We start from the raw sequence: 25,300 nt of genomic DNA on the forward strand, positions 1-25,300 counted from the left end.
AAAAAAACCTATAAAGAAGTCATCAGCATGGAGTGATTGCGTATCTCACTTCTTAGATACAGACGAATGCAGAAATTGTGAAAAATAAACAAGTCAGCCAAACAGTATAATTTGTATGACAGTATAATTCACAAGAACTGAACTCACATAATGGGGTGCTTTGGGGCCGCCATTGAAGTGGTCGAGCCTGCCACTGACAGTGAACAGTCGCACTCTCATGAATCATTAATAATATATCTTTGTGTGGACTTATGATTCAAATTAATGTTTGTAATGTGTAGAGGAATTTTTTTTTTCTCAAATAATTGAGAAGAAATGAAGGGAAACTACTTATTATTTTCATAGTAATACGTAAAAAATATTTATCCAGCTAGATTAGCATCAAATGAACTCCAAGATTCTCATTTATTTTGCATTAATAGTCTTTTATTGTACTGAAAGAGGTGGAGTTACATTACTCACTATTGGCTGGAACGAAATACTTTGTAATTGCCCTCTTCAAGTCGATTACTAGCCAATATAAGTAAAAAATCGGTACGACGCTCGTAACATCCCAAATATCCAAGTGGCGCATGCGCATTGAAGGTACAGTCCCCGGGACAAGATAGACTCTGCTTTTGTTTACTAATATTGCAGCACCCAAGATTTTGTAATATTCACATTTGAGGACATCAAGATAATTTCGGAAAGGCTGTCTTAGATAAATATTTTTACAGATCAGCTTCTAACTAACTGCTCTATGCTGCAAGATATTACCAAATTCTTCTGTTACTGTGCTTTCATTTCACCAAAGATTTTGTGTGGATGTGGGACAAGAGGGATGTTGTTGATAGTGAGGTGTGAGTTATGACTGTGTTCTACCATAAAAGAGGCCATTCTGAGTCTTTTTGTAGTACACCAGTCATGAAGTGTGTGTGGGAGTGTTAAGTCATCTGGGTAGGAAGCAGTGTGTACTTTGTGAAAGTGAAAAGCACATATTTTTATATATATACATATAGTTTTCTATATATACTTATTATAGAGAATATATTCTATTCTGGATTGATTAGCCACTTTGAGAAATATATACATACTTTATGACACTATATTATCCAAATTGTTTATTTTGTAATTTCATCATTCATAATCTGAGGAAATTGATGGCCACCCCTATTAATGCACAGGGGAACACAACAGTACGATCCTGACATCTCAGATTCTCAGCGTGCGTCCTCTCGACTTCAGTCCACCTTTCCGACCTCTCTCAGAGCAGGCAAAAAATGACTGTTGACCGTTCCTGGATTTGGGACGGTTTGTCGAAATTGTTGACTGAAGGCGAATTTTGGCATTAATAAATTTAAGTTAGTAAATCGTCTCAGAGGAGGAAAATATGACTCTCCTCATTGAAACCATATATTAAGAGATACAGATCTACTCATTTCTAAAGAATTAACATAGAAAACATTAAATTATAAGGGATGAATGAGCTGACTAGTTGCTAGACTTGCCAGAGTATAATATTTTTACCTTTTTGTATGACTCATACAAATGAATAAGCTCTTGTTGTGTGTATTCATTGGAGAGTGTAAGTGGTTTTGTAAGTAGGAATGACATTAATCCTATCACAAGTGCACACAAACAAATGCAGCACATGATTCATGAGCATGCGTGTCCTACGACGTCTGTGGCAGGCTCGACCATGACGATTGTCAATTGTCTTCCACCCCACAAAGCACCCCATTATCTTGCCTAACTGTTTATGTCAACATGTAGTGTCTTCACGGATCATGAGATTCGAATTTACTTGACCAAAGATCGTCAGTTTATACCAAAATGATTGAGCACAAAACCTATTTTCTTCTTTTTTTCACAGTCGTTGCACTAAAGGTGAATACATGATTTTTTTTTTTTTTGCGCGAGGAAGAAGGAACCAAAGGCCATGAGCCCGCAGTAACAGTTCCCTCCAAGAGAAAAAGAAAATACAATAGAGAGCCAAATTCAAGATCCGATCATTTTGAGATGCCTGGACACACTGCGTTTGAAAGACTGGAGATCATAGGAAGCAGGAAATACAGACAGATGGAGACAGTTCCAGAGCTGACCTGTTGCATAAATGAAAGACTGGGAGTAACGGTTAACTCTTGCATTAGAGAGTTGGACAGAAAAGGGATGAGAGTTTGCTGCCAGACGGGTGCTATGCGCCCGTCGTGGAGGTGGAATGCATGCAGACAGTTCAGAGGAGCAGTGACCATTAAAGTAGCGATAGAAAAGAGATAAAGATGCAACAGTGCGGCGAAGAGACAGAGATTGAAGGGAGTCAGTAAGAGGAGGAGAGTTAATGAGACGAAAAGCCTTTGACTCCACCCTATTGAGAAGAGCTGTATGTGGGGAGCCTCCCCACACATGAGAGTTGTACTCCACACAGGGGCGGATAAAACCCCTGTATAGAGTCAACAATTGTGCAGGGGTAAAGAAAGAGCGGAGTCAGCTTAGCACACCCAATCTCTTGGAAGCAGATTTTACAAGAGATGTAATATGATCTTTCCAAGATAAGTCCCGAGTAAATGAAACCCCAAGCATGTTCAAGGATGATGCAGGATTAAGCTGAATATTATTAAACATTAGTGGGTATACCTGTGGAAGATTTTGTCGGGTTGATAGGTGTAAGAACTGAGTTTTTGATGCATTAAAAACAACCACATTATTTTTACCAGTCAGAGATACGAGCCAAGTCAGACATTAGGTGTGCCATAGCCTCATCCCTTGTTTGTTGAAGTAACTGTTGAGATGGGCGTTGCGGGAACCGAATGGAAAGGTGAAGGGTGGAGTCATCAGCGTATGAGTGGATAGGGTTAGATGTACAGCTTAGAAGATCATTGATGAATAAAAGGAAGAGAGGTGGTGATAGGACAGAGCCCTGAGGAACACCACTGTTAATAGATCTAGGAGAAGAACGATGGCCGTCTACTGCTTCATCATTAACTTTTTCTCCAACAATGAAAACTATCCACATTGTAAACATCCCGACTCATTTTATATGTCTGATATTTCGCATTGAACCCGCGCCATCCCAGTGACATGAATTAATGCGGCAACATTGCAAGGTCCCTAATTTGCACAATTTTCAATTTTCGCGGGTGATTTCGCGAGTGATTTTTGGCACGTATACACGGGACACCTTCCTCTATTCCTCTACAAGATGCCAAGCAGGAACAATGCCTTACACCGCATAACCTCCTCCCCCCCCCCCCTGCACGCCATTGTCTCGGCAATTCACCTGTTACCAGTGACCTGGCCAATAAAGACATTCAGGGCCAGAGTGATTCCCCAATCGATGACAATGTGGAGGACAAAGTTTACACAGCATTAGAGGAAGAAACAGTCAGAATTGATGATCAGGTAATGTGGGAAAAAAAAGGTCATGAATGGTGATGAGTTAGTGAGTGAAACAATGCTTATAATGCCTATATTACTGTTTGAAAACCAATATACTCCTGTACTACATATAAATTCGTACCGAGTAAATAAATACATACTGTTTATGAGTGGATAAAATAGTTACCCTCCCATAGAACTCGTTTTCTTTGGTACCAGCCTGTTAGAAAACCCGGTCAGGTAAGGAAGTACTTGCACCTAAATCCGGTACTTTAAACGTCAGGTGAGCAATTTCTTTATGAATTTTCGATGTTTCTCACCAAAAGCGGATGTTGAGCCCCCCCAAAAAAGGTCCAAAAATGTCGGGATGGGGCAGGTTAAGCAGCAACGCTACATGCCACTTCGTCCAACAATTTTACATTTTCATTTAGAATAAATGCTTGTGGTCGTAGCACTTTCAGGGTGGTTAGGCATAACTAAAGTTAGTTTGGAACCACATGCTCAGTTCTGACAGGAAATGAGGAGCAAGGAAATTAAGCAAATAACTTCTCATCACAGCGACCGTTCACACAACACTGAGGTAGGCAGCAGGCTGTGGCTGGTGGTATGGGGGTCACATGGGTCACGTCGGGTCAAGGAAACCAATCAGTGACCGACAAAAGCATAACACACGAGTTGTATCTGGAAATCCAGTACCAAAACACCCATTTCCCACGATTTCTCTTGCAAAAATGAGTGGTATTACCATGCTATTATATAATTATGGGAGAAATTAAATGCTCATGTTATTGTAAGATTGTTGTTTTGTTTGGTCTTGAATCGTGACTCTACTGTACAGTAATCCAGGTAAGTATTAGTTGGCAGGTTGGAGTAGAATAGATGGCACTACGTAAATAAGTTCACTAAGTTATGAAGTCTATAACACTAGTTCTTAAATCTAACCTTATTTGCTAATTTTTTTCACTTTGGGGTCAGGCTAGGCAGGAGGAAGACTGGGTGAGCATGAACATATCCAGTTGGCGGGAAACTGCAAACAGACGATTGAGATGCACGCGGCGCCTGCCACATTTGAATTTTTTTCTTAATTTTACCCATTTGTGGGGAATTTTTAAATTTTTTTTTTGCATAAATATTCCTCCGGAGATTTGTGCCGTTAGTTTGGGGTTGCCATTCAAATGAATGCCGTTAAATTGAGGTTTTACTGTATGTGCACCCACAGCAAATTGACAGTACTTACACACAGAATTACTATGGGAGAGTTGTCTGTCTTTGCTTTGTGTTTCCAGCTCTGCCAAGTGAATTTTTTGGGCAAGAAGTAACTGGCAACTCCTCTGGTGTTGGCGGGAGGTGGTGAAACACTCAGCACGTCGGTGCTTGCCCAGAAGCGAGTGGTAGTATACAGTACGTTTCTGTCGCTACGAGCTTGCACCTCCCACTTTTTTCGTATGCATTACTGTTATTTTCCTAGAGTCAAGTTTTCATGCCTGGAAAGTACTGGTCAAGGGATGATAGGGTCCGTATCATTGCATGGAGGCAGGATAACGTCCTTATCAACAAGATTTGTGAACGTACTGGATACGCAAAGTCAACCGTCATGAAGATTCTTGCTGCAGTGCGCGGCCTGCCACCTGATGTCGTAACAGAGCACAAGTATGGCGCTGGAAAGAAGAGGACGACTTCCAGAGGTACATATTCACTTCTGAAGAGGGAAGTAATCATTATCCCTGGCTGACAGCAGCAGAATTGAAGAGAATGCATCCCCAGCTTTTACACGACATCTCAGTTCTAACTATTCAACACCGCTTGCAGAAGGAGCTGGGTTTGCCAAGCTGCACAGCAAGAAAGAAACTGCTTCTCAATGACAGCATGAAGAAGCAGCACATTCAGTTTGTCAAGAAGTATGCACACTGGTCATCAGATGAGTGGAGAAAAGTTATGTTTTCTGATGAAAGCACATTTCAAGTGTTCCAGGTGCATTTTGCCAAGGTTCATTGCCCTGCCTGCTGTAGTCAGTATGACCCTGCTTACACGGTGCCGATTGTTAAGCATCCACAATCAGTAATGGTATGGGGGTGTTTCTCAGGTGAAATTGGAAGGGGAGGCCTCTACTTTCTTCCTAAGAACTTGATGATGAATGGTGGCCAGTACAATTAAGTTCTGAAAGATCATTTGTTAAACATTTTTGCTGTAAATGGGTGTGACTTTTTTGTGCATGATTCAACTCCATGTCACAAGTCAAGAAAGGTGACAAAGTGGCTTCAGGATGATTGGTTTGAGGTCCTTGACTGGCCTGGCAACAGTCTGGATCTAAATCCAGTAGAAAACAGCTTGCAAAGATGAAGTGCATCTGTACCTCTGGAAGTCGTCCTCTTCTTTCCAGCGCCATACTTGTGCTCTGTTATGACATCAGGTGGGAGGCCACACACTGCAGCAAGAATCTTCATGACGGTTGACTTTGCGCATCCAGTACGTTCACAAATCTTGTTGATAGGGACGTTATCCTGCCTCCATGCAATGATACGGACCCTATCATGCCTTGACCAGTACTTTCCAGGCATGACAACTTGACTCTAGGAAAATAACAGTAATGCATACGAAAAAAGTGGGAGGTGCAAGCTCGTAGTGACAGAAACGTACTGTATACTACCACTCGCTTCTGGGCAAGCACCGACGTGCTGAGTGTTTCACCACCTCCCGCCAACACCAGAGGAGTTGCCAGTTACTTCTTGCCCAAAAAATTCACTTGGCAGAGCTGGAAACACAAAGCAAAGACAGACAACTCTCCCATAGTAATTCTGTGTAAGTACTTTACTAAGTCAATTTGCGATGGGTGTACATACAGTAAAACCTCAATTTAACGGCATTCATTTGAACGGCAATAAATCTCCGGAGGAATATTTATGCAAAAAAAAATTTAAAAATTCCCCACAAATGGGTAAAATTAAGAAAAAAATTCAAATGTGGCAGGCGCCGCTTGCATCTCAATTGTCTGTTTGCAGTTTCCCGCCAACTGGGTATGTTCATGCTCACCCAGTCTTCCTCCTGCCTAGCCTGACCCCAAAGTGAAAAAAATTAGCAAATAAGGTTAGATTTAAGAACTAGTGTTATAGACTTCATAACTTAGTGAACTTATTTACGTAGTGCCATCTATTCTACTCCAACCTGCCAACTAATACTTACCTGGATTACTGTACAGTAGAGTCACAATTTAAGACCAAACAAAACAACAATCTTACAATAACATGAGCATTTAATTTCTCCCATAATTATATAATAGCATGGGAATACCACTCATTTTTGCAAGAGAAATCGTGGGAAATGGGTGTTTTGGTACTGGATTTCCAAATACAACTCGTGTGTTATGCTTTTGTCGATCACTGATTGGTTTCCTTGACCCGACGTGACCCATGTGACCCCCATACCACCAGCCACAGCCTGCTGCCTACCTCAGTGTTTTGTGTGAACGGTAGCTGTGATGAGAAGTTTATTTGCTTAATTTCCTTGCTCCTCATTTCCTGTCAGAACTGAGCATGTAGTTCCAAACTAACTTTAGTTATGCCTAACCACCCTGAAAGTGCTATGACCACAAGCATTTATTCTAAATGAAAATGTAAAATTGTTGGACGAAGTGGCATGTAGCGTTGCTGCTTAAATGCGAAATATCAGACATATAAAATGAGTCGGGATGTTTACAATGTGGATAGTTTTCTTTGTTGGAGAAAAAGTTAATGAGGAAGCAGTAAGATTCATGTATTCACCTTTAGTGCAACGACTGTGAAAAAAAGAAGAAAATAGTTATAGCCCCCTGAATATCCATGACCCTGAATTTAACCTTTCAGGGTCACTTACAGTCAATGGTCAAGGTACCAATTAAAAACCCATATGGATGAATGAAAGGGAGGCAGAGGAAAGATTTAGGAAATAGAGTCAAGAATGGAGCACATGGGTTAGAGAGTAAATGCAGTTAAAACAGAAGTGATGATATCTCTGGTCAGTGGCAGTGCTGTCAAAGCAGAGAGTGTGTGACCATGTGCGGTTTATCGCCATAATGTGGGAAGTAACTCCATCTTTGCAGTAGCTATGTGTGATAAGTGGGTGCATAAGAGATGTGGTATTAGAAGTATGATGCAAGGTAATGCAGATTATATGTGTGCGGTGTGTCGGGGAGAACATGTAGAGATTGTCATGTGTGAAAGGATTGATCTTGTTGGTAAGTCTCTTGAATGTGTGGAAGAGTTTTGTTATTTAGGGGGCATGTTATTTGCTGGAGTAGTATCCTTCCCAGACATGATTTCCAAGTAAAAAATTTTAGTATTTTGCACACAGAAGTTGTCACTCCACTTAAAATCACCCACTACACCGTTCTCTGTGCACTTGCACTGTTATTAGGTGATAACAGTGGTATTTCAGTGTCCTTGCATGTGCAAAACAGAATGAAAAGGAGATGATCACAACAAATGTGAACACTGGGCAGCCATATTCACTCAAACTTCTGAGTCAATGTGTGTGGGAGGTACCATGTACACACAAGATTGTCGTATATGACCGCTACAGTTGTCATTTAGGCATAGTTTACAGTCATTATTGATAAACTTTTAGTTCATCATTCTATTGATTTATCATACGGTATATCAAACTTATGTATACTGAGGCCTAACTGTATTATCGTGTGAAGAACATAGTGTTTTTCAGCTGTGTAAAATCTTATAGAGGTGAGTACAGTAAAGTAAACCCCTAAGAAGTCCCAGGTGCCCTTATAAAACATTGAATGTTTGGCAGTTTCAGTACTGGGGTTATTTTTTTATTTATTATTATTATTATTTTTTTAACATATTAGTTGGACTTTCTCCTGTATAAATCTTGTTAAGAGGGGGATGCTTGTACAGTATATGAGAAAAACCATAGAAAAGGAAAAGAAGTACAGCTGGTCCTCAGTGTAAGTAACCTATCCAAACTTACTTTTTGCCATTAAGTCCACAGAACGATCCGAAACATTGCTTACCAATGCTTCATTGTACTCTGTAAAACAGATTTAACAGTTTCTCCCATATTTAGTGTACTATTTGTGTGGAAAAAGTTACATTATTGTGTAACTCATCCCTTATTTCCAGTGAGGACTGTGTACTATAAAGAGAAATTAACTCAGAGGTTTATAAGTAATATGGAATGGTTAGTAATAGAGCTTCTGTTAGTTGGTAATTGAGCATTTGTCACCAGCAACACTGTGGGAGGTGGCAGTGGCGGGGCGGGTAAGCGGGCGCGAGGCTCCGAGGTTGTCAATGGCCACCACAGCCGCCCTCGCCCTCACACCCTACACCATCAGGATCCTGCTCACCTCCAGTCACCAGTCCGCTCTCACACCATCACCCACAACCTTTCTCACCAGTCACCAACTCTCACCACACATACACACTCCACGTTGACAGATGTAGGAAAGACACAAGGTAAGGAGGCTGCTATTTATTGTTAAATACAGTAAGTTTTGATAGTAGCAACTTGGGGCACTCACCATCCACTCACTCAATGTAGTGCAGCTCTCGGGTGTCTGCCCTTTCCTCTCCTCCATCCTTCTTTCCTTCCATCCTCTTCTGTCTTGCTTTCCTTCATTCATTCCTCATCCACCTGCCCACGGTGACTTTACACTTCCTCTTATGTCTTTCTTTCCTTCATTCTTTCCTCTTCTTTCTGCCTATGGGTGACTCTAGACTATGTGACAGGCCAAATGGTTTCCTGTACACCAGGAAACCATTTACTACAGTGGGTGGTAACCATATAACCAGATTTGGTGCTTGGTGGTTTAGTGGGTAATTACAGTGCTCCATTCAGATTGAACTGGTGAAGGTTTGTATCCATGGAGTGGTTGGGGTTTATTGCTCATGTAATGCCACTCAGGGGTGAGTGGGGCCAGTCACTCTCATCTTAAATGTCAGGACCAACTTGCCTAGCCCCAGGCTTCTGTGCTTCTTATGGGTCAGTGTAGGATTGGATGATGGATGGATGGATGGATGGATCCCCCTCCCCACCCCACATCTGAAGGGGTTAGATATCATAAAGATTGTTTGGATAACAATTTTCAGAGGTGGTTATAATATGGGTTCTATGGTGTTATATCAGTTGGCAATAGAGATGTACTTTGGTGTAAGTTTAGTCATTTCTCTAAGTATATATATCCGTTTATGTATACTCATTACTCACTTCCAGCAGCACAATACTTTCAGAATAATTCAGACAACGCTTGGTAACACATGGGTTATATAGGATAATGTCAGGTGACCATAGAGGGTTACCAGTGTGTGACCTGAATCACAGCCCTCCCATGTACATATTTTGTCATAATTATACACTCCCAGATGCACAACACCCACATCACTCATAACACATGGGTTATATAGGGTGGGGGCCATACTGTACAGGGTTGTTATGAGATTTTAGTTACTCCCTAAGTGCATATCCAGTCACAGTTACACTCGTACTGATGCACAGCACCTACAACAAGTTTGGATAACAGCCAGTACCATGTGGGTTGTATGGAGTTGTGTTCAGTGGCCATACTTTACATTGGTTATCATGTGTAACTTAGTAACTCACTAAGTACATACCCAGTCATAATTACACTCACAGGAACACAGCACCTGTAGCAGAATTCAGATAATCCTCAGTAGCACCAAGGTTACTTGGGGTTTTGTGTAAGGTTATCCTGCGTGAATTTAGTCACCCCTAAGTACATATCGTTTCTTTCTTTTATAACAGCATGCATTGGACTTGATCAGTTAATAATAGGTGGTTTGCCATGCTGCTTGATTTCTTGCAGCTCTCTGTTGAGTTCCTTATCCCTGAGGTCACCATGTATGATTTTGTCCCAAGTGTTTTCAGTCTGCAGTACTTCTCACAACTCTTCCCTTCAGCATTTATGCCTCACACCCTCTGCACCCCAAATGAGGTGTCCACCCAGAAACCAAACTTCCACACAAATCCCAGTGCATTGCTATGGTGAGGTGCTGTCAGTTACCTGGGAACATTAGTTCACTGCACAGGATGGCCCTGCAGGGGCGGCTGCTTGCTTTCCTGCAGGTGGTGGGTCTTCTGTCAGACAGACTGGGGTAGAACAACAATAACATCAACAGCAACAGTACTCCTTTGCACCCAGTTGTCATCCTCCATTCTCTCCACATACCCAAACCATCTATGTCTGCCCTTCCTGTCATATTACTAATACATTTAACCCTTTGGCTACATTTCGTGTTTATGGTTGAGAAAAAAAGAAACAAAAAAAAGCCCATATGCTTTGATTTAACTGTAGTTCACTTTCTCTAATTTTTTTTTTTACCTACACGTCTTTAATCTACCACTCTTGCGTGAGTGTGGCTGTGACGCTAGTTGCCACCAGCAACAGGTGGCAGCACTTGTCATGTAAACATCCAACCTGCCTCTACTCACAGCTGACCATCCATGCATCACTTACGCGTTTGTTTTCTTCTGCCATGGACCCTTTTTTTAACCTTCTTCAGGTAAGATTCATGCTAGTTACCTAAATAACATGAAGATCAATGCATACAGCTAACCGTCAATATATGTGCAGTGCCAGAATAAAGTCCCAGTATATGAAATACAAGTGTTTTCTGCTGGGATCTGATCAGGTGTTTCTATCCATTATTGTTGTCTCACTGTTTTTCACATGTAATCCATCTGTTGGAGGGACACAGGTATATATATGCAAGGTATTGTAGCTTATTGTGTTTGAGTTTATACTAGAAAAAAAGTACGTGGGTGATAAACGTCAGTGATAAAGTTATTGTGAAAAGATTGTTTTTAGGTGTAGAACTAGCATGGGAGGAGCAGTGTTTTTTTTCAGTCTGTCATACACATTTCTCAAGTGTGATTAGAGGTAAACCACTGTGATGATGCCCCAGAAATCAGAAGACTGGATAAATTAGTTAAACAATTTGTATCCAATTTTGAAAACAAGCAACATAAGCCAGACTTCTGTGTGTGTGCAGTATTGAGCCCTCAGAATGTAAACTGAGAGGTAAGGGACAGTGTAAAAGAAAGTAGACTTCATACCTTTGCAATGCATATATCAATGAACCTGCACTGTGCCTTATCCCCTGTTTCAAGATATATCATACTCAACAGGTGTACAAGAGCTTATGTCAATGCTAGATGGGGTAGATAAACTGTAGTTACATTTTTTCTAGTTTTCAGGGAACATGATAGAATGTGATCCCATTATAATTATATTTTTGATTGTTTAGATTTTGCCAGGAAGTCATCATTTATTTTTTTGGAGTATCACATCAATATTTTCTTTGGAAACTTTGGCAGTATACTTTTGTAGCTGTAACACAGTAAAGCATGGATAGTTTCTATTTTTCAGGGAACATGGTAGAATGTGATCCCATTACCATTATATTTTTTATTGTTTAGATTTGCCAGGATGTCATCATTTTATTATTTGGAAAATCACATTATTAGTTTCCATGGAAACATTGGCAGTATACTTTTGTAGCTGTAACACAATAAAGCATGGATAATTTGCAGCCTTTAGTATGAATTAGACTACATATACTCCATTATTAAAATTTTTTATGAATTTTTAAAAATGCAATTTTATTTAATAAAAAAAATAATTTTGACAAAACTTTCAACTTACAAGCAGTTCTAATGCTAGATACAAAAACTTTATGTATACATAAACTTATGACACTAATCAAAAACACTGGAAAAGCATTGTCATTTTTGGGTGCAAAAATGCCTCTCAGAGGGGGCTGTTCCAAAATTTGCCAGCGGTAGCGAAAGGGTTAAGTCCCATTCCTTCCTCTCAACTCTTCATTTGCAATCCTAGCCTCACCCCCATCCCTTAATCCCACCTAACCTGTCATTCAAGGGCACATTACATCTCCATGTAATTATTCTGCTCTCTTTACATTTACACCTATGAATATTGTCCTTTTCTGGCTAGGTTTCACTATTGTATAGCATTATACTCTCCCTTTGTACTAAGGACCCCTTAGTACAGAGGGAGTGCCCTCTCAGTGTCAGGTGAGGCAGCAGCTCCTTAAACTTATTCCAGCCACTCCTTACCGACGCTGCTGAGCTAGGTCCAGCCCCACCTCCAGCCTGTATCATATCCCTAAAATGACAAAGCTCCTCCACACACTCAAGAGACTCTCCATCAAGATTAATCCTGTCCTATCTCTGTCATTCTGTATGCTTTACATATTATACTCTCAAAATCAGCCTGATTTTGCAACCTACCTTTAATACCATTGTATCCCACTTATCACAGTCACAACACAAATCAGGTATTTCCTATATCCATTTGGTATATTGCACATGGACATGCTCCCTTTGTTATGGCAGTACTGCCATCTACCATAGGTAACATCACTTTTGTTTTACAGCAATCTCTCTTTATTAATTTCTGCATTAAGTGGTCTACATCTTTATCCATCAAAGCAAAAATCTAGCTAAATTAAAGCAGTTTTCATCTTTGACTATATTATGTGTCAGCATGCATAGAAACTAAATTTTTCATGCTGGCTGTTGCACCCAGCCACCCAGCCATGTACCACCAATGGTTCCTGCCAGAACAATGCACAGACTGAAAGTTGTGGGTATGGCCCAGTACAAGTCACAGAGTGTGAGCTGTTTGGTGTTGGCATGAGTTAAGTTCATTATGGACTTTGCAGCCTTTGTCACCTTGTCCCAACTTTTACAAGGGCCTGTGTTGCATGCCCTTGTGCCAACATGTGTGTCTATGACCTCCCCCCCCCCTCCTCTCCTACCAGGTCTTATCCCACGAGGAGAAACAGGAGCTAATTGAGAAATCTGATGAGCGACATGGTAGAGCACCCTGCAATATATCAGGAAGTCCTGAGAAAAGCTTAGTTATTAAGTGGAGCATGGGCAGACCTCTCAGTGTCAGGAACAAAAAACTTGGCCAAGAAGAGGACAAGCATGTGTTAAAGTGGTACCATCAGCAGAGTGGCATTGGCATCATGATGAGGGCGACTGAACTCAAGGGTGCAGGAGAGAAATTTGCATGCCACCTTCACATATAAGTCAAGGCTTCCAAGGATTGGCTTAATCATTTCAAACTTCATTGTAGGCTCTCTTACGAGGAGTCATGAAGTTTTGGACCCGTTGGATGCAGGGCTTGACCATTTCTGGCAGAAGATTTAAGAACTTGATGATGAAGTGCTTGTCCTCCATCAAGTTTATAACACAGATGAGACTGGCCAAAATTACTGCTTTGTCCCAACCAGTGCCCTGGCAGGTGAGAAGGAAAAACCTTTGCCTGGTCACAGTGTGAGCAAACACTATGACTTTGTGCTGTGCAAGTGCAACAGATGAAAACGTGACTTACACCTGTTATCATTGGGCACACACAACAACCATTTGCCTTCATGGGATAATAGATGAACTTCGAGTGGTTATTACAGTTCTGCAAAGGCTTGTTTCACAAATAAGATTTTTTCAGACTGGTTTTACAAGCACACTTTTAAGGAAATTGTCCATCATCAGACATTTTTCAGACTGGTTTTACCAGCACACTTTTAAGGAAATTGTCCATCATCAGACAGAGGTTCTTGGCGTTGCACATGACCAAGTGAAGAATCTCCTATTCCTCGATAATGCTTCTGCTTATCCTTCAGAGAAGTTTGTCCCTCTGTTGCTGCTGGTGAGATTGAGGAAGATGCTGAAGAGGATATGGATGGTGAGTACACAGTACCAGACATTCTTAAGCTGCAGAAGGCGCATGAGACTATGAACCAACTCATGAGTACAGTAATCCCTGTACTATCTGGACACCCACTATCCAGACTCCTCACTTACTGGACACTTTGGGCCCAGGACTTCATAACCACCAAATTATGCAGAAAAATCCAAAAACATCTGAATTTTTTTTTTCCCTCTATAATTTGAACTTGGCACTCGGCACGGACTTGCTGTGTTTTGGTGCGTAGTTCCACCGACGTCTGCTAGAGCGCCCTTGCATCCTCCCCACTTCCTGGCCATCATTTGTCATGAGTGCACGGTCGACACCATGGTCTCCCACGTGCTCACTTTGTGGTGCCCTATCTCCTGCAGGCTTGCCTGTTCCTCTCCTGCCTCTTCTTTGTGTGTGTGATGATGGCCCTGCTGCCCGAGAAGAGGAAGCGAGTGGTTTTGACTCTGTAGAAGAAGAGGGAGATATTGGACAAAGTGGATGCGGGATGGTCGACGTCATGCATCCTCTGTGAATTCAACCTGGCCAACTCTACGTTTTTTGATATCAAGAAATCCCGCGACAAGCTCATCCAGTACATGGCTGACTTGTCATTGAAGAGCAGACCCAACATGGAGAGGAAGATGATATTTACTGCTTGGTATGCAGAAATCGACTGCTCCACGCTGATTTGGTACCATCAGCAACGTGCTGCTGGTGTGCTGGTGCGTGACAAAGAGCTGAAGGCTGCCGCTGAGAAGTTCGCAAGGTTACTCGACACCCCAGACTTCAAAGCATCCGAGGGTTGGCTCTTAGCTTTCAAGTTACGGCATGGCCTTACCAACTGTACGGCCCATGGCGAAGCTTTGGACGCCAGTGAGGAGGGAGTAGAGAAGTTTCGGCAGAAGGTGAAGGGTTGATTGACAGGGAGGGCCTCACTCTTGGTCAAGTCTACAACACTGACGAAACTGGTTTATTTTATCGCTCTTTGCCAATGAACACTCTAGCCAAGGAGATGGTGAAGAGTGTACCTGGCTGCAAGCTTTGCAAGCAACAGATATCTGCTTTATGTTGCGCCAGTGCTAACGGCATGCGCTGGCTCAAACCCGTTAATGTTGGCCGTGTAAAGCAGCCTCGTTGTCTTTGTGGGGTGATGGATGTCCTTCCTGTTGTTTGGTACCATTCTGTGAAAGCTTGATTCACAGCCAAGATCTTCAAAGACTGGTTTACCGCCATTTTGACAAGGAGGTCATCCATTACCAGACGGAGAAACTGGGAATCCCGCACGACCAGGTAAAGGCCCTCCTTCTCTTGGACAATGCACCTACATCCGTCCAACAAGGACTTGGTGGCTGAGAATGGCTGCCTTAGGTGCATGTTTTTGCCACCTAATTTGACTTCTCTCATCCAACCAATGGACCAAGGAGTGATCGTGGCAACGAAGAGGTTGTACCGTCGGAAGTTCCTGGATGAGGTGATGGTTGTTCTTGACGACAAGGACGAGCGCAGAGAGTGATGGGGCACGCGAGGTCAGCGGACTTTGGAAAACCTTCGCCACTACAACATCGTCTGCCATCTACAACAGGGCCATTGCATAGAAGGAAGTCCCTGTCAAGACTCTGGAAAATAGTTGGTCTCGTCTGCCTCTTAGAGCCGATGTGATTTCGACGTGGATGACTTCCATGCACATCTTCATGCGCATAGCGATGATGTTCATGTGGACAAAGTGCGTGAGTGGTTGGATGACAATGAGGGCGATCCTGGGTATCAGATCATGTCTGATATCGATATTGCATCTTCAGTTGCTGGTATAAGTACCCAGCTTGAAGATTCCGACGAGGACAGCGACGATGATGCGGACCCTTCTCAGCGTGCCACTGCTCCAGCCATCTCCAAGCTGAGCGCACTCTGGGAGCACGTTGAGTTTGTTCTCGACTGCCAGGAACACTGAGACTGCGACAGGAAGATGGGGCCCTTGGGACTTGTGGAGGAAGTGCACGCTTTCAGGCAGCGCATCGTTAATCGCCAAAATCATCGTTTCTTGCGTCAATCAACCATTGACAGTTTTTTCAGACCCGTGACCCCCGCTGTGCCTAGCCCTGGTCCCACACCACTGCCTCCCCAAGACAGGCCTTCATCCTCCGAGCCACAGCCCAGCACATCAGGCACGGTGGAGTAGCCACTGGATATGAGTTTGCGCCTGTCTTCAGAGTCGTCTGCAGTGGGTAGTCCATCATCATGTCCCAGCGACTTGCCCCTAGGCCACCTGCATCAGCTACTCTCGGACTCTGGCAGTGAATAAACAGCAAGAACTCACCACTAGACCACACGGGAATTTATAGGTGTTATGGGGGCGCTCACCATCCAGTCACTCAATGTAGTGCGACTCTCAGGTGTCTGCCCTGTCCTCTCCTCCATCCTTCTTTTCTTCCATCTTCTTCTGTCTTTCTTTCCTTCATGCTTTCCTCATCTTTCTGCCTGTGGGTGACGTTACACTCCCTCTTCTGTCTTTCATTCCTTTATTCTTTTCTCTTCCTTCTGCCTGTGGGTGACTCTGCACTGAGTGAGAAGCCAAATGGTTTCCTGTACACCAGGAAACCATTTACTACGCTGGGTGGTAACCATATAACCAAATTTTGGCGCCTGGTGGTTTAGTGGGTAATAGTGCTCCAATCGGATTGAGCCAGTGAAGGTTTCTATCCAAGGGGTGGTTGGGGATTATTGCTCACGTAATGCCACTGAGGGATGAGTGAGGTTGGTCACTCTCATCTTAAATGTTAAGACCAACTGCCTAGCCCTGGGCTCCTACGCTCCTCATGGGGCAACGTAGGATTGGATGATGGATGGATCGATGCAGTGAAAAGAACAGTGTGCAGTGTTGAGAAATTAGAATTCAGAGTGCAAAGACTTAAGTGCAGAGTGCAGCACTGATTTCATGAAAGTACAATAGAGCATAGAATTCAGAGTGCAAATTAATAAGTTCAGTGCAAGACTTGATTACTATAGGTGCTTCAGAATCTGAGAGGAGGTGGGTTATTCATCGAGATGGCCAGGAACTTGTTTTAAGTACCCAGAATGTTTAATATTGTACTGTATTTTCCATACCTACCTCTAAAACCTCATTCTCTGGTTCCTTTGCTTTTATTTCACTCTTTTATATCCCTTATTGGTGTGAATAGGGTCTTATATAGGTGCTATGTAGGTCCAGTAGGGAGTTATTTAGGTGTTTTTCTGAGTTAGGCTAGATTAGGGTCCATAAGTACCAGTCCAGGAGCCAGGGACTTGTGTACATACCCAGAATGTTTAATATTGTACTGTATTTTCCATTCTCACCTCTAAAACCTCATTCTCTGGTTCTTTTGCATTCATTTCACTCTTTTATGTCCCTTTTTGGTGTGAGTAGGGTCTTAAATAGGTGCTATGCATGTCCAGTAGGGAGTTATGTTGGTGTTTTTCTGAGTTAGGCTAGGTTAGGGTCCATAAGTACCAGTCCAGGAGGCAGGGGGCCACTATCCTGACGGTCCCACTTTCCAAACATGCCTTTGGCTCTGTTACATCGGATAATGGATGGATTACTGTATATTGAGCATCCCAGTGCCAACCACTTTATTGTGTTGCCTCCAGTGGCCGCCAAGCTTGTGAGGGCTGTGAAGTTTTAGTGTGGGTCCAGCAGTTCTGCACTGTAGGCAAACATGGATTTGGACAGTCTTTAGGCAAACTACACAAGCTATGCCTTCCCCCAAACCACAACCTAACATTTCAGGTGCCCACCACCTCCCTTTTACTCCTCCTCTGGTTGCAACCAACCCCCCAGCGTGGCATGGCACCATACTTTCTCCTTCCGCCCGTTTAAGAGTGACCTGTTCATTAATATCTCGTGGATGTGTCTTAGGCTTTGATTGGGTTTCTTTTGGTCACCCCTACCACCACTCCATCACAAACCCCACTCTTACACCCCTATACGACATCAGAGCATTGATGTAGAGTCGTCTTCTGTACACCACTAACTGCATGAAAATAATCGGAAAAATATTCTACTGTCTCTGGCAACTATACTGTACACTCAGCTCCCTGCTATCACGCCTAATTGGTTACAGCAAATGCGCTTGATAGCTGAATTCGCAATAGCTGAACTGAACAATCAATGGGAAATTTTCTAACTGGTTTTTCGGTGGCCCATTTATCTAACATTTAACAACTTTATGCCTATGATTTCCTGCCAATCTCTCCTCCAACATGAAATAAAGCATTATTATATTAATAATAATAATATTATAATGAATAAATAAACAACATAAAAGGCCATCAAACTTTAATAAGGATTAAGGCTTGGGTGGTTTGAAGGGTTCCGAGGCTTGGGATGGCTTAGTTGCCGCCAGATCTCTTTAGCTGTCTCCATGATTTCTTAGTGTCCGCAGCTAAAGGGGGTATCACACGATACATCGTATCAGGAATGGCTGAGGAAGATTTAAGTGGAGCAAAACTTCCACGCTAGCACGCACGTTCCTCATGCTGTTGCCAGAGCCCCGTCTCAGTTGTAAACACGTGATTACTGTATCGACATCACAGTTTTCTCGGCATAGGAAATATTAACTCTTTATAAGGGTTTCAAGACGATTGATATTTATTCTAAAATACAGTCTTAGTAAGTATTCAGTGTTAGGCTAAATTTCAATGCTGCAGTACGATATATTCTGTCGAGTCGCCTGGGTTTTGGTCACACTGGTTTGCCCGTCATATCCTCGGCAGGAATCCATTCAGATGCATTCCAAATGCCCGTGGTATTGTCGGCAATTTTACCACGTTACCGTTCCGATTAACCATCGTATCCTTGGCAAACCTCGTATGAAGGGCCATGTGAATAAGTTTCGCTTAACCTGTCTTCAAACTTGACGCGTGATAGTGGTCTTGGGGTGCGTGATAGCATGTATGGTTGTGCATTTGATGTGTGCGTGATAGCAAATAACCGCGTTAGCTGAACGTGTGATAGAAGGGGGTTGAGTGTAGTTGTATATTTTAATATCATCCCCTATTATTTGCTGAGGTTATGTTACCAAAAATACTGTGAATAGCTAAAACCGTAAATGCTCTTCAAGAATTAGGAATACGGTATACAGTGAGTCCATGATAAACGAAAACCCGAAGTACAAATTTTCGATGTTACGAAAGTGATGAATATAGGACAGATTCCACAATATGAAAGTATCTGTCTCAATGATACGAAAGGAAATACGAACAATTCAAAATGGGCGCTCGCTTGCATCGAGGAAACGAACTAACCTCTCTCTGGTAAACAATTTTTTGCGCGATTCTCAGTTGAGTCACGGTTTCAGGACAATTCACTGTCAGGACGATTCCCCGTCATTTATTTACATATCAGTTTATTTAGCAAGTACAGTACAGTACCCTCACGTCCAACACGCGTTTGTCCAGCACGATTCGCGTCCAGCTTGGAGAGCAAAAAATTAGTACGATTTAATACGATTTAAGTACTGTAAAACGTGTGCATTAGCATAACACGGACGGAGCACCGAGAAGTGGGCGAAATCCGCAGAGTTCGCCTCTAGCACGATCACCCCTGGTCTAACACGGTCATACTGGACGTTCCCGTGACGCTGAGAGCCAATCAAAACTTCCGATCAAGTAGCCTCCCTCGCCCGCTATCGTGACGTGATCATGATGTTGCCCAATTAAAATGCTTCTGCTCTCACGTGATGTTTTGTTTAAATTTCTCCTGCCACAGCGCCACTCAGCTGGATAATTCTCATTGGACGGTGCTTTTTGCTCGCTGCATTTTCTGTCTTTGCTTCTGCATTTTACCCTGCTCACAATGCCTAGGAAGCCTTCTGAGAACCCCAAGAAGTGGCGACGCCTCCCTCAGGCCACCAAGCTAGAATTCATCAAGAGGCCGATGAAAGGGAAGAGGAATTTCAAAGGATTCATGGGGGAGGTTGAGGAGGAGCAGCAGCCATTACCCACTAGTGATGCCAGCAGCCATCCTCCAGGGACCCAGTAGGACTACCTACAGTCTCAGATATCACCTTCCATTCCCAGCAAGCCCGCCAACGCTATCCGAAAAGGTTAGTTATCATTCATAGTACAGTACCATTTATTATAATTACAAGAGTACCAATATATGTATAGGTATATGGTAGGTATTTAGGGTGACTTTTCCTAGGGTTGCTGACATAATTCATTTTTCCCCATAAGCTCTGTTGTTTGTCCAACACGTTTTTGGTCCAACACGGGACCCATGCATGACAATATTACCGTGTTGGACGCGAGGGTACTGTATACATAGATCCAGTTCAACGCAAAGAAGAGCTGTGTGTAAATTGCATGTTCGTTAGATGATCTTCAGCAAACCCCACTGTTTAGATTACAATTGGCAAGTGTAATTTTTCAGTTCTACAGCATTTTTGCGGACAGAAACCAAGCACCCCAAGACGTGCTTCGAATCCCAAGCTCCAGTTTGGGCGACAAAAACACAGCTCTAGTGCATCATGCCGAGATTGGGTTTCCATTAGATGACATTTTATGACTTAGGGGAGTTTTTTCCGGGATTTTTATGACCTTTTTTTTTTTTTTTTTTTTTTTTTTTTTTTTTTTTAATAGCAAATATTGTATGCCATGTCAACGTCAGCATAATCCTGACAGAAAATGGATTATGACTTTTCTAGGCTTTACTGTATTATCTATAGCTATAAAACTTTTTTTTTTCTTTTTAATATATATATAACATGGTCAAGGAACATTAGCTGTATAAAATGAGGGACTACTATAGGGGCTCAAAAAAAAAAAAAAAAAAAAATCACTATTGCTTTCAAACCAGTGAGCCAAATAGCCTGATTTCTTCCATTTGTAGTAAAAGAACTTATTATGAATTGTTGACATGTGAAGCATAATACTGACAGTTACATTTTGTTTACAGTGGATCACAAGAGACTAAGTGCGCCAGTTCCTGCCTCTCCTGGTGTTGCTACATCTCCAACAGTTGCTGACAAGGGGAGAGAACGTTGGGGAGGCTGGCTTGGAGGCTCTTTTAACTCTCACCGAGGAAGGAGCGACTCCTCCAAACAGTGTGCCAATTCTACGCCTCTTCAGACCTCAGAGCTGAGAAGTTCTGGTTTTGATATGACAAAGCTGTATCCTGAGTTATCTGCAAAGCTTGGCCTAACTAAACACACTCCTAGTGACAGCACTGGTACCCATAAAAATGGCATTACCCTTAGAGATAATTTTACCTCAGGCTCACTAAAGAAATTGGAACATGTGACAGATGACTCTAGGATAAAAGTGGTTTCAACTGGCCAGATTGTTAATAATGCAAAAGGACTACTAACTTCAAAACTTGGCAGTGGAGTTCAAAGTTGCAAATCTAATAATGTTAAGTCATCAAAATCTAAAAGCAAGAGTGGTGAAAAAGGACAGAGGAAAGGAGGGCAAAGCCGGGGGGGTGGGCGAGTGGAATCGGTGTCCTCTGGGGTGGTCCATACCTCCCCGCACACTCCAGCCTCCACTGCTGGCAAAGGGTTGAGTTCACCCAGTGCCATTAGGAGTAGTAACAACTTAAACAGTGTTAAAAGCTGCAGCAACACCTCCATCAATGCCAGTAGTATATTGGAAGAACAGCTGCGAGGAGGGATGTTGCAGCGGCATAACACATCTGGTCCATCCCTACACCAGTCCAGATTACCTCAGTTGTCTCCCACCAAGTCTGCACCTGCTGCCAGTCCTCTTCCTGCATGTAAGTCTGTCTATCTATATATAGCGAGATGTCTTAATCCCATAAGGGATGGCTACAAATAAATCGCTTCCGTGTCACCCTGTTCCATGCCATAATGCAGCCCTCCCCCCAGCTCACACTCCCCTTTCTCATATACCTCTTCATTCCATCCCTCCATCTCATCCCCAGTCTCCCCCTCCCTCTTCCCCCCCCTCAGCATCACTCACATACTCCTCCTCATTAGTCTGTCACTTTCCATCCTCTCTGCATGGCCAAACCACCTCATTGTATGTCTAGTAACTCATTCTACCACATCGACATCCACACCACAATGCTCCTTCACTTCATTATTTATCAGCCTGTCTCTCTATGTAACTCTACATGCTGTTTTCAGATAACTCATTTCCACTGCCCCCACTCTTGACTAGTGTCCTGTCAACAATTCAAGCTATGCTTCCATATGTTAGAGTAGGTATCACAGTGCTATCATGCAGACCTTTTTTTTTTTTTTTTTTTTTTTTTTTTTTTTTTTTTCCCCCCACTGCTTTGAAAGAACCAGCAACATTTCTTCCCTGTTGTACCCTTTCAAGAACTTCATCCTCTAAACTTCCATCTTTACTCATCACATTATCCAAGTATGAGGTGCTACCCAAAAGTTCCAGTAATTTGAATATTGTAGGAAAATAAGTTACCTTACCTCCTAGTTCTCACTGTTGCCTTTGAAGTAGTCCCCTTGGGCATGTATACGGTGGTCCCAGCGTTTTTTCTATGAGTCCATGCATCCCTGGAAGGCTTCAAGCGTCTTGAGTACCTCCTGCGATTCTGTCTGGATCTCCTCAATCGAGTCAAATTGACGCCCTTTCAGTCGTAATTTCAGCTTGGGAAACAGGAACAACTTGGGGGGGGCAAGGTCAGGTGAATAGGGTGGGTGGATTATGACTACCATGTTAGTGGAAGCCAGGAACTGCTGGACAACAATTGATGTGTGGGCGGGGGCATTGTCATGATGCAGGACCCAGTCCTTGTTCTTCCACTGTTCTGGACGTTTGCGACGAATGTTCTCCTTCAGCCGCTGCAAAACTTCACAGTAAAACTTTCTGCTGACAGACTGACTGAGTGAGACGACTTCCATGTGAATAGTCCCTTGGATATCGAAGAAACGATCAACATCGATTTGACGTTGCTCTGCCATTGCAAAACTGCCAAATCACCTACACACCACGTGACAATAGTAAGCGTAGCTCAACAGCATGTCCACTCACACAGCCGGGGCCACACTGATGCACAAGGGGTGCTGCTGACTCCTCCTAGTGGCAAAAGGCAAAATTGCAAATAGTTGGCTCACTCTGTTCAAATTACTGGAACTTTTTGGTAGCCTTTTGTACTTAACACTCACATTTTCCATTCAGTGACTTCACATCTCCAGAAAACCACAACTTTACTGTTTCATTCACCTTTAGATTCTGTCTCCTCCTCCTCCTCCTCCTCCTCCTCCTCCTCCTCCTTCCCCCACCCTAGGGCAGAGTGAGGAGTAGCAATGTCCAGACAGCCCAAATTTGCCCAGTCTAATGGGCTATGTGTCCATTCACTCACCATTCAAGCCCCCAGAATCCTGGCTTTGTCAGATATGCTAAAAACATTCACCACGTTCTGTAGTTTCACATAAACGTATCCGATAGAGCTAATCTGGATGCTGTCACGTTAAAACGGGGTGCCAAATCTCTGATCATGCGCTTCTCCTTTCAATATTCATCCAGCCAGCTCAATCTCCTGTCAGTCCCCTAGCCTCACTGTTCCCTACACACTTATCTGCCATATTCTTTCACCTTCTCCATAGCCTACCTCGCCTCCTCCATCCATCAGATTTGCTCAGGTATACCTTTTTCACCACTCAATTGTTTATCCATTCTCTTCACATTCCTATATTCATTCACCAGGCCCAGCAGTTCCCATTTGTCATCACTTAATATATTATCATCTGGAAACAACAGCAGGTAGTTTCCAAATGCCACCCTCTCTCATTAGGGCTGCTCCAACATCCAGTGCCCTACCTTGTAGCTCTTTTGTGACTCCCCTTGTATCTTTTGTAACTCCATCCCCATATGGATTGAACACCCATGGAGACCTGTTACATCCCTGTTTCAATTCAACATTCAGATGGAAAAATTCATTCAGTTTACCATTCACCCTTGTGCCCTCATGCATACTGTCCATAGCATTCAGCAGCTTACTGTTTACTCCTTATATTCTTAATATATTGCAAATTCCTTGTCAACCAACTCTGTCATATGCATTCTCCAAGTCCAAGAAGGCCGCATACAACTTCTCTCCCTTCTCTAGAAACTTTTCCACTGAATACCTTAAGATAAATATCTGGTCTACACATCCTCTTCCCATCCTGAAACCTCCTTGTTTTTTGCCAGTTAATTCCATCCATCCATCCTTCATCTAATCCAGTGTTGCCCCACGAGGAGTGTAAGAGCCCCGGACTAAGCAAGTTGGTCATGACATTTAAGATGAGAGTGACCAGTCTCACTCTTCCCTGAATGGCATTATGTGAGCAGTAAACCCCAACTACCCCTTGGATATAACCAGCACCAGCTCAATCCAACTGGAGTGTCTTAATTACCCACTAGACCACCAGGTGCAATAAATTTGGTTATATGGTTACCACCCAGCATAGTAAATTGTTTCCTGGCGTACAGGAAACCATTTGACTTGTCACTCAGTGTAGAGCCACCCATAGACAGAAGGAAGAGGGAAGTATGAAGGGAAGAAATACAAAAGAGGGAGGAAAAAATAAAAAAGGAAGAGAGGAAAGGGCAGCCTTCCGAGAGCAGCACTACATTGAGTGAGTGGATGGTGAGTGTCCTCACCTACCATTGTTACTTCCGTAACTCAATAAGTATCCCACCATATACTTTTCCTATTACACTAAGAAGACAAATTCTCCTATGATTACCACACACTTCATTTTCCTCTTTTTCTGTCATCATCATAATCATCATTATTATCATCACTGTCATCATCACTGTCATCATCATCATCATCAGGACCTCCTTTCCTACCCTAGGGCAGGGTGAGGAGTAGCAATGCCCAAACAGCCTAAGTTTGCCCAGTTCAGTGGGCCTTACTTCTATTCACTCATCTTTCAACCCACGGAATCCTGGCTCCATCAGATAGGCCAAACAAGTTTCACAACTTCTGTAGTTTCACATATATATATCTGATTCTTTCAAGCCTACAGAATCATGGCTTCATCAGATAGGCCAAAAAAATTTCACAACTTCTGTATTTTCACATATATCTATCAGATAGAGGCAGTCCGAATGTTGTCATGTTAAAAGAGGTGCCAAATCCCTGGTTATGTGCTTCTCCGCACACCATCTGTCCAGCCAGCTTAATCACTTGTCAGTCCCTTGGCCTCACCAAGTTTCATACCTCACTTCCTCACACACTCATCCACCATATCCTTCCTCCTTCTTCTTGGCTTACCTTGCCTTCTCCCTCCT

The 25,300-nt window shown here is 42.8% G+C and overlaps 1 protein-coding gene across 1 annotated transcript in view; it reads left to right on the plus strand.

The window, feature by feature from the left end:
* Positions 1-25,300, plus strand: part of LOC145419206 (uncharacterized) — a 289,310-nt gene that overhangs the window by 68,949 nt on the left and 195,061 nt on the right. Inside the window, exons 3-4 of the mRNA XM_080287441.1 lie at positions 8,572-8,798; positions 20,994-21,809. Coding sequence (XP_080143567.1) covers positions 8,572-8,798; positions 20,994-21,809 — 1,043 coding nt within the window. The remainder of the gene's footprint in view (positions 1-8,571; positions 8,799-20,993; positions 21,810-25,300) is intronic.

The sequence above is a fragment of the Coenobita brevimanus genome, chromosome 14, assembly GCF_032717465.1.
Source record: "Coenobita brevimanus isolate Jiangsu-jjx chromosome 14, ASM3271746v2, whole genome shotgun sequence".
Taxonomy (NCBI): Eukaryota; Metazoa; Arthropoda; class Malacostraca; order Decapoda; family Coenobitidae; genus Coenobita; species Coenobita brevimanus.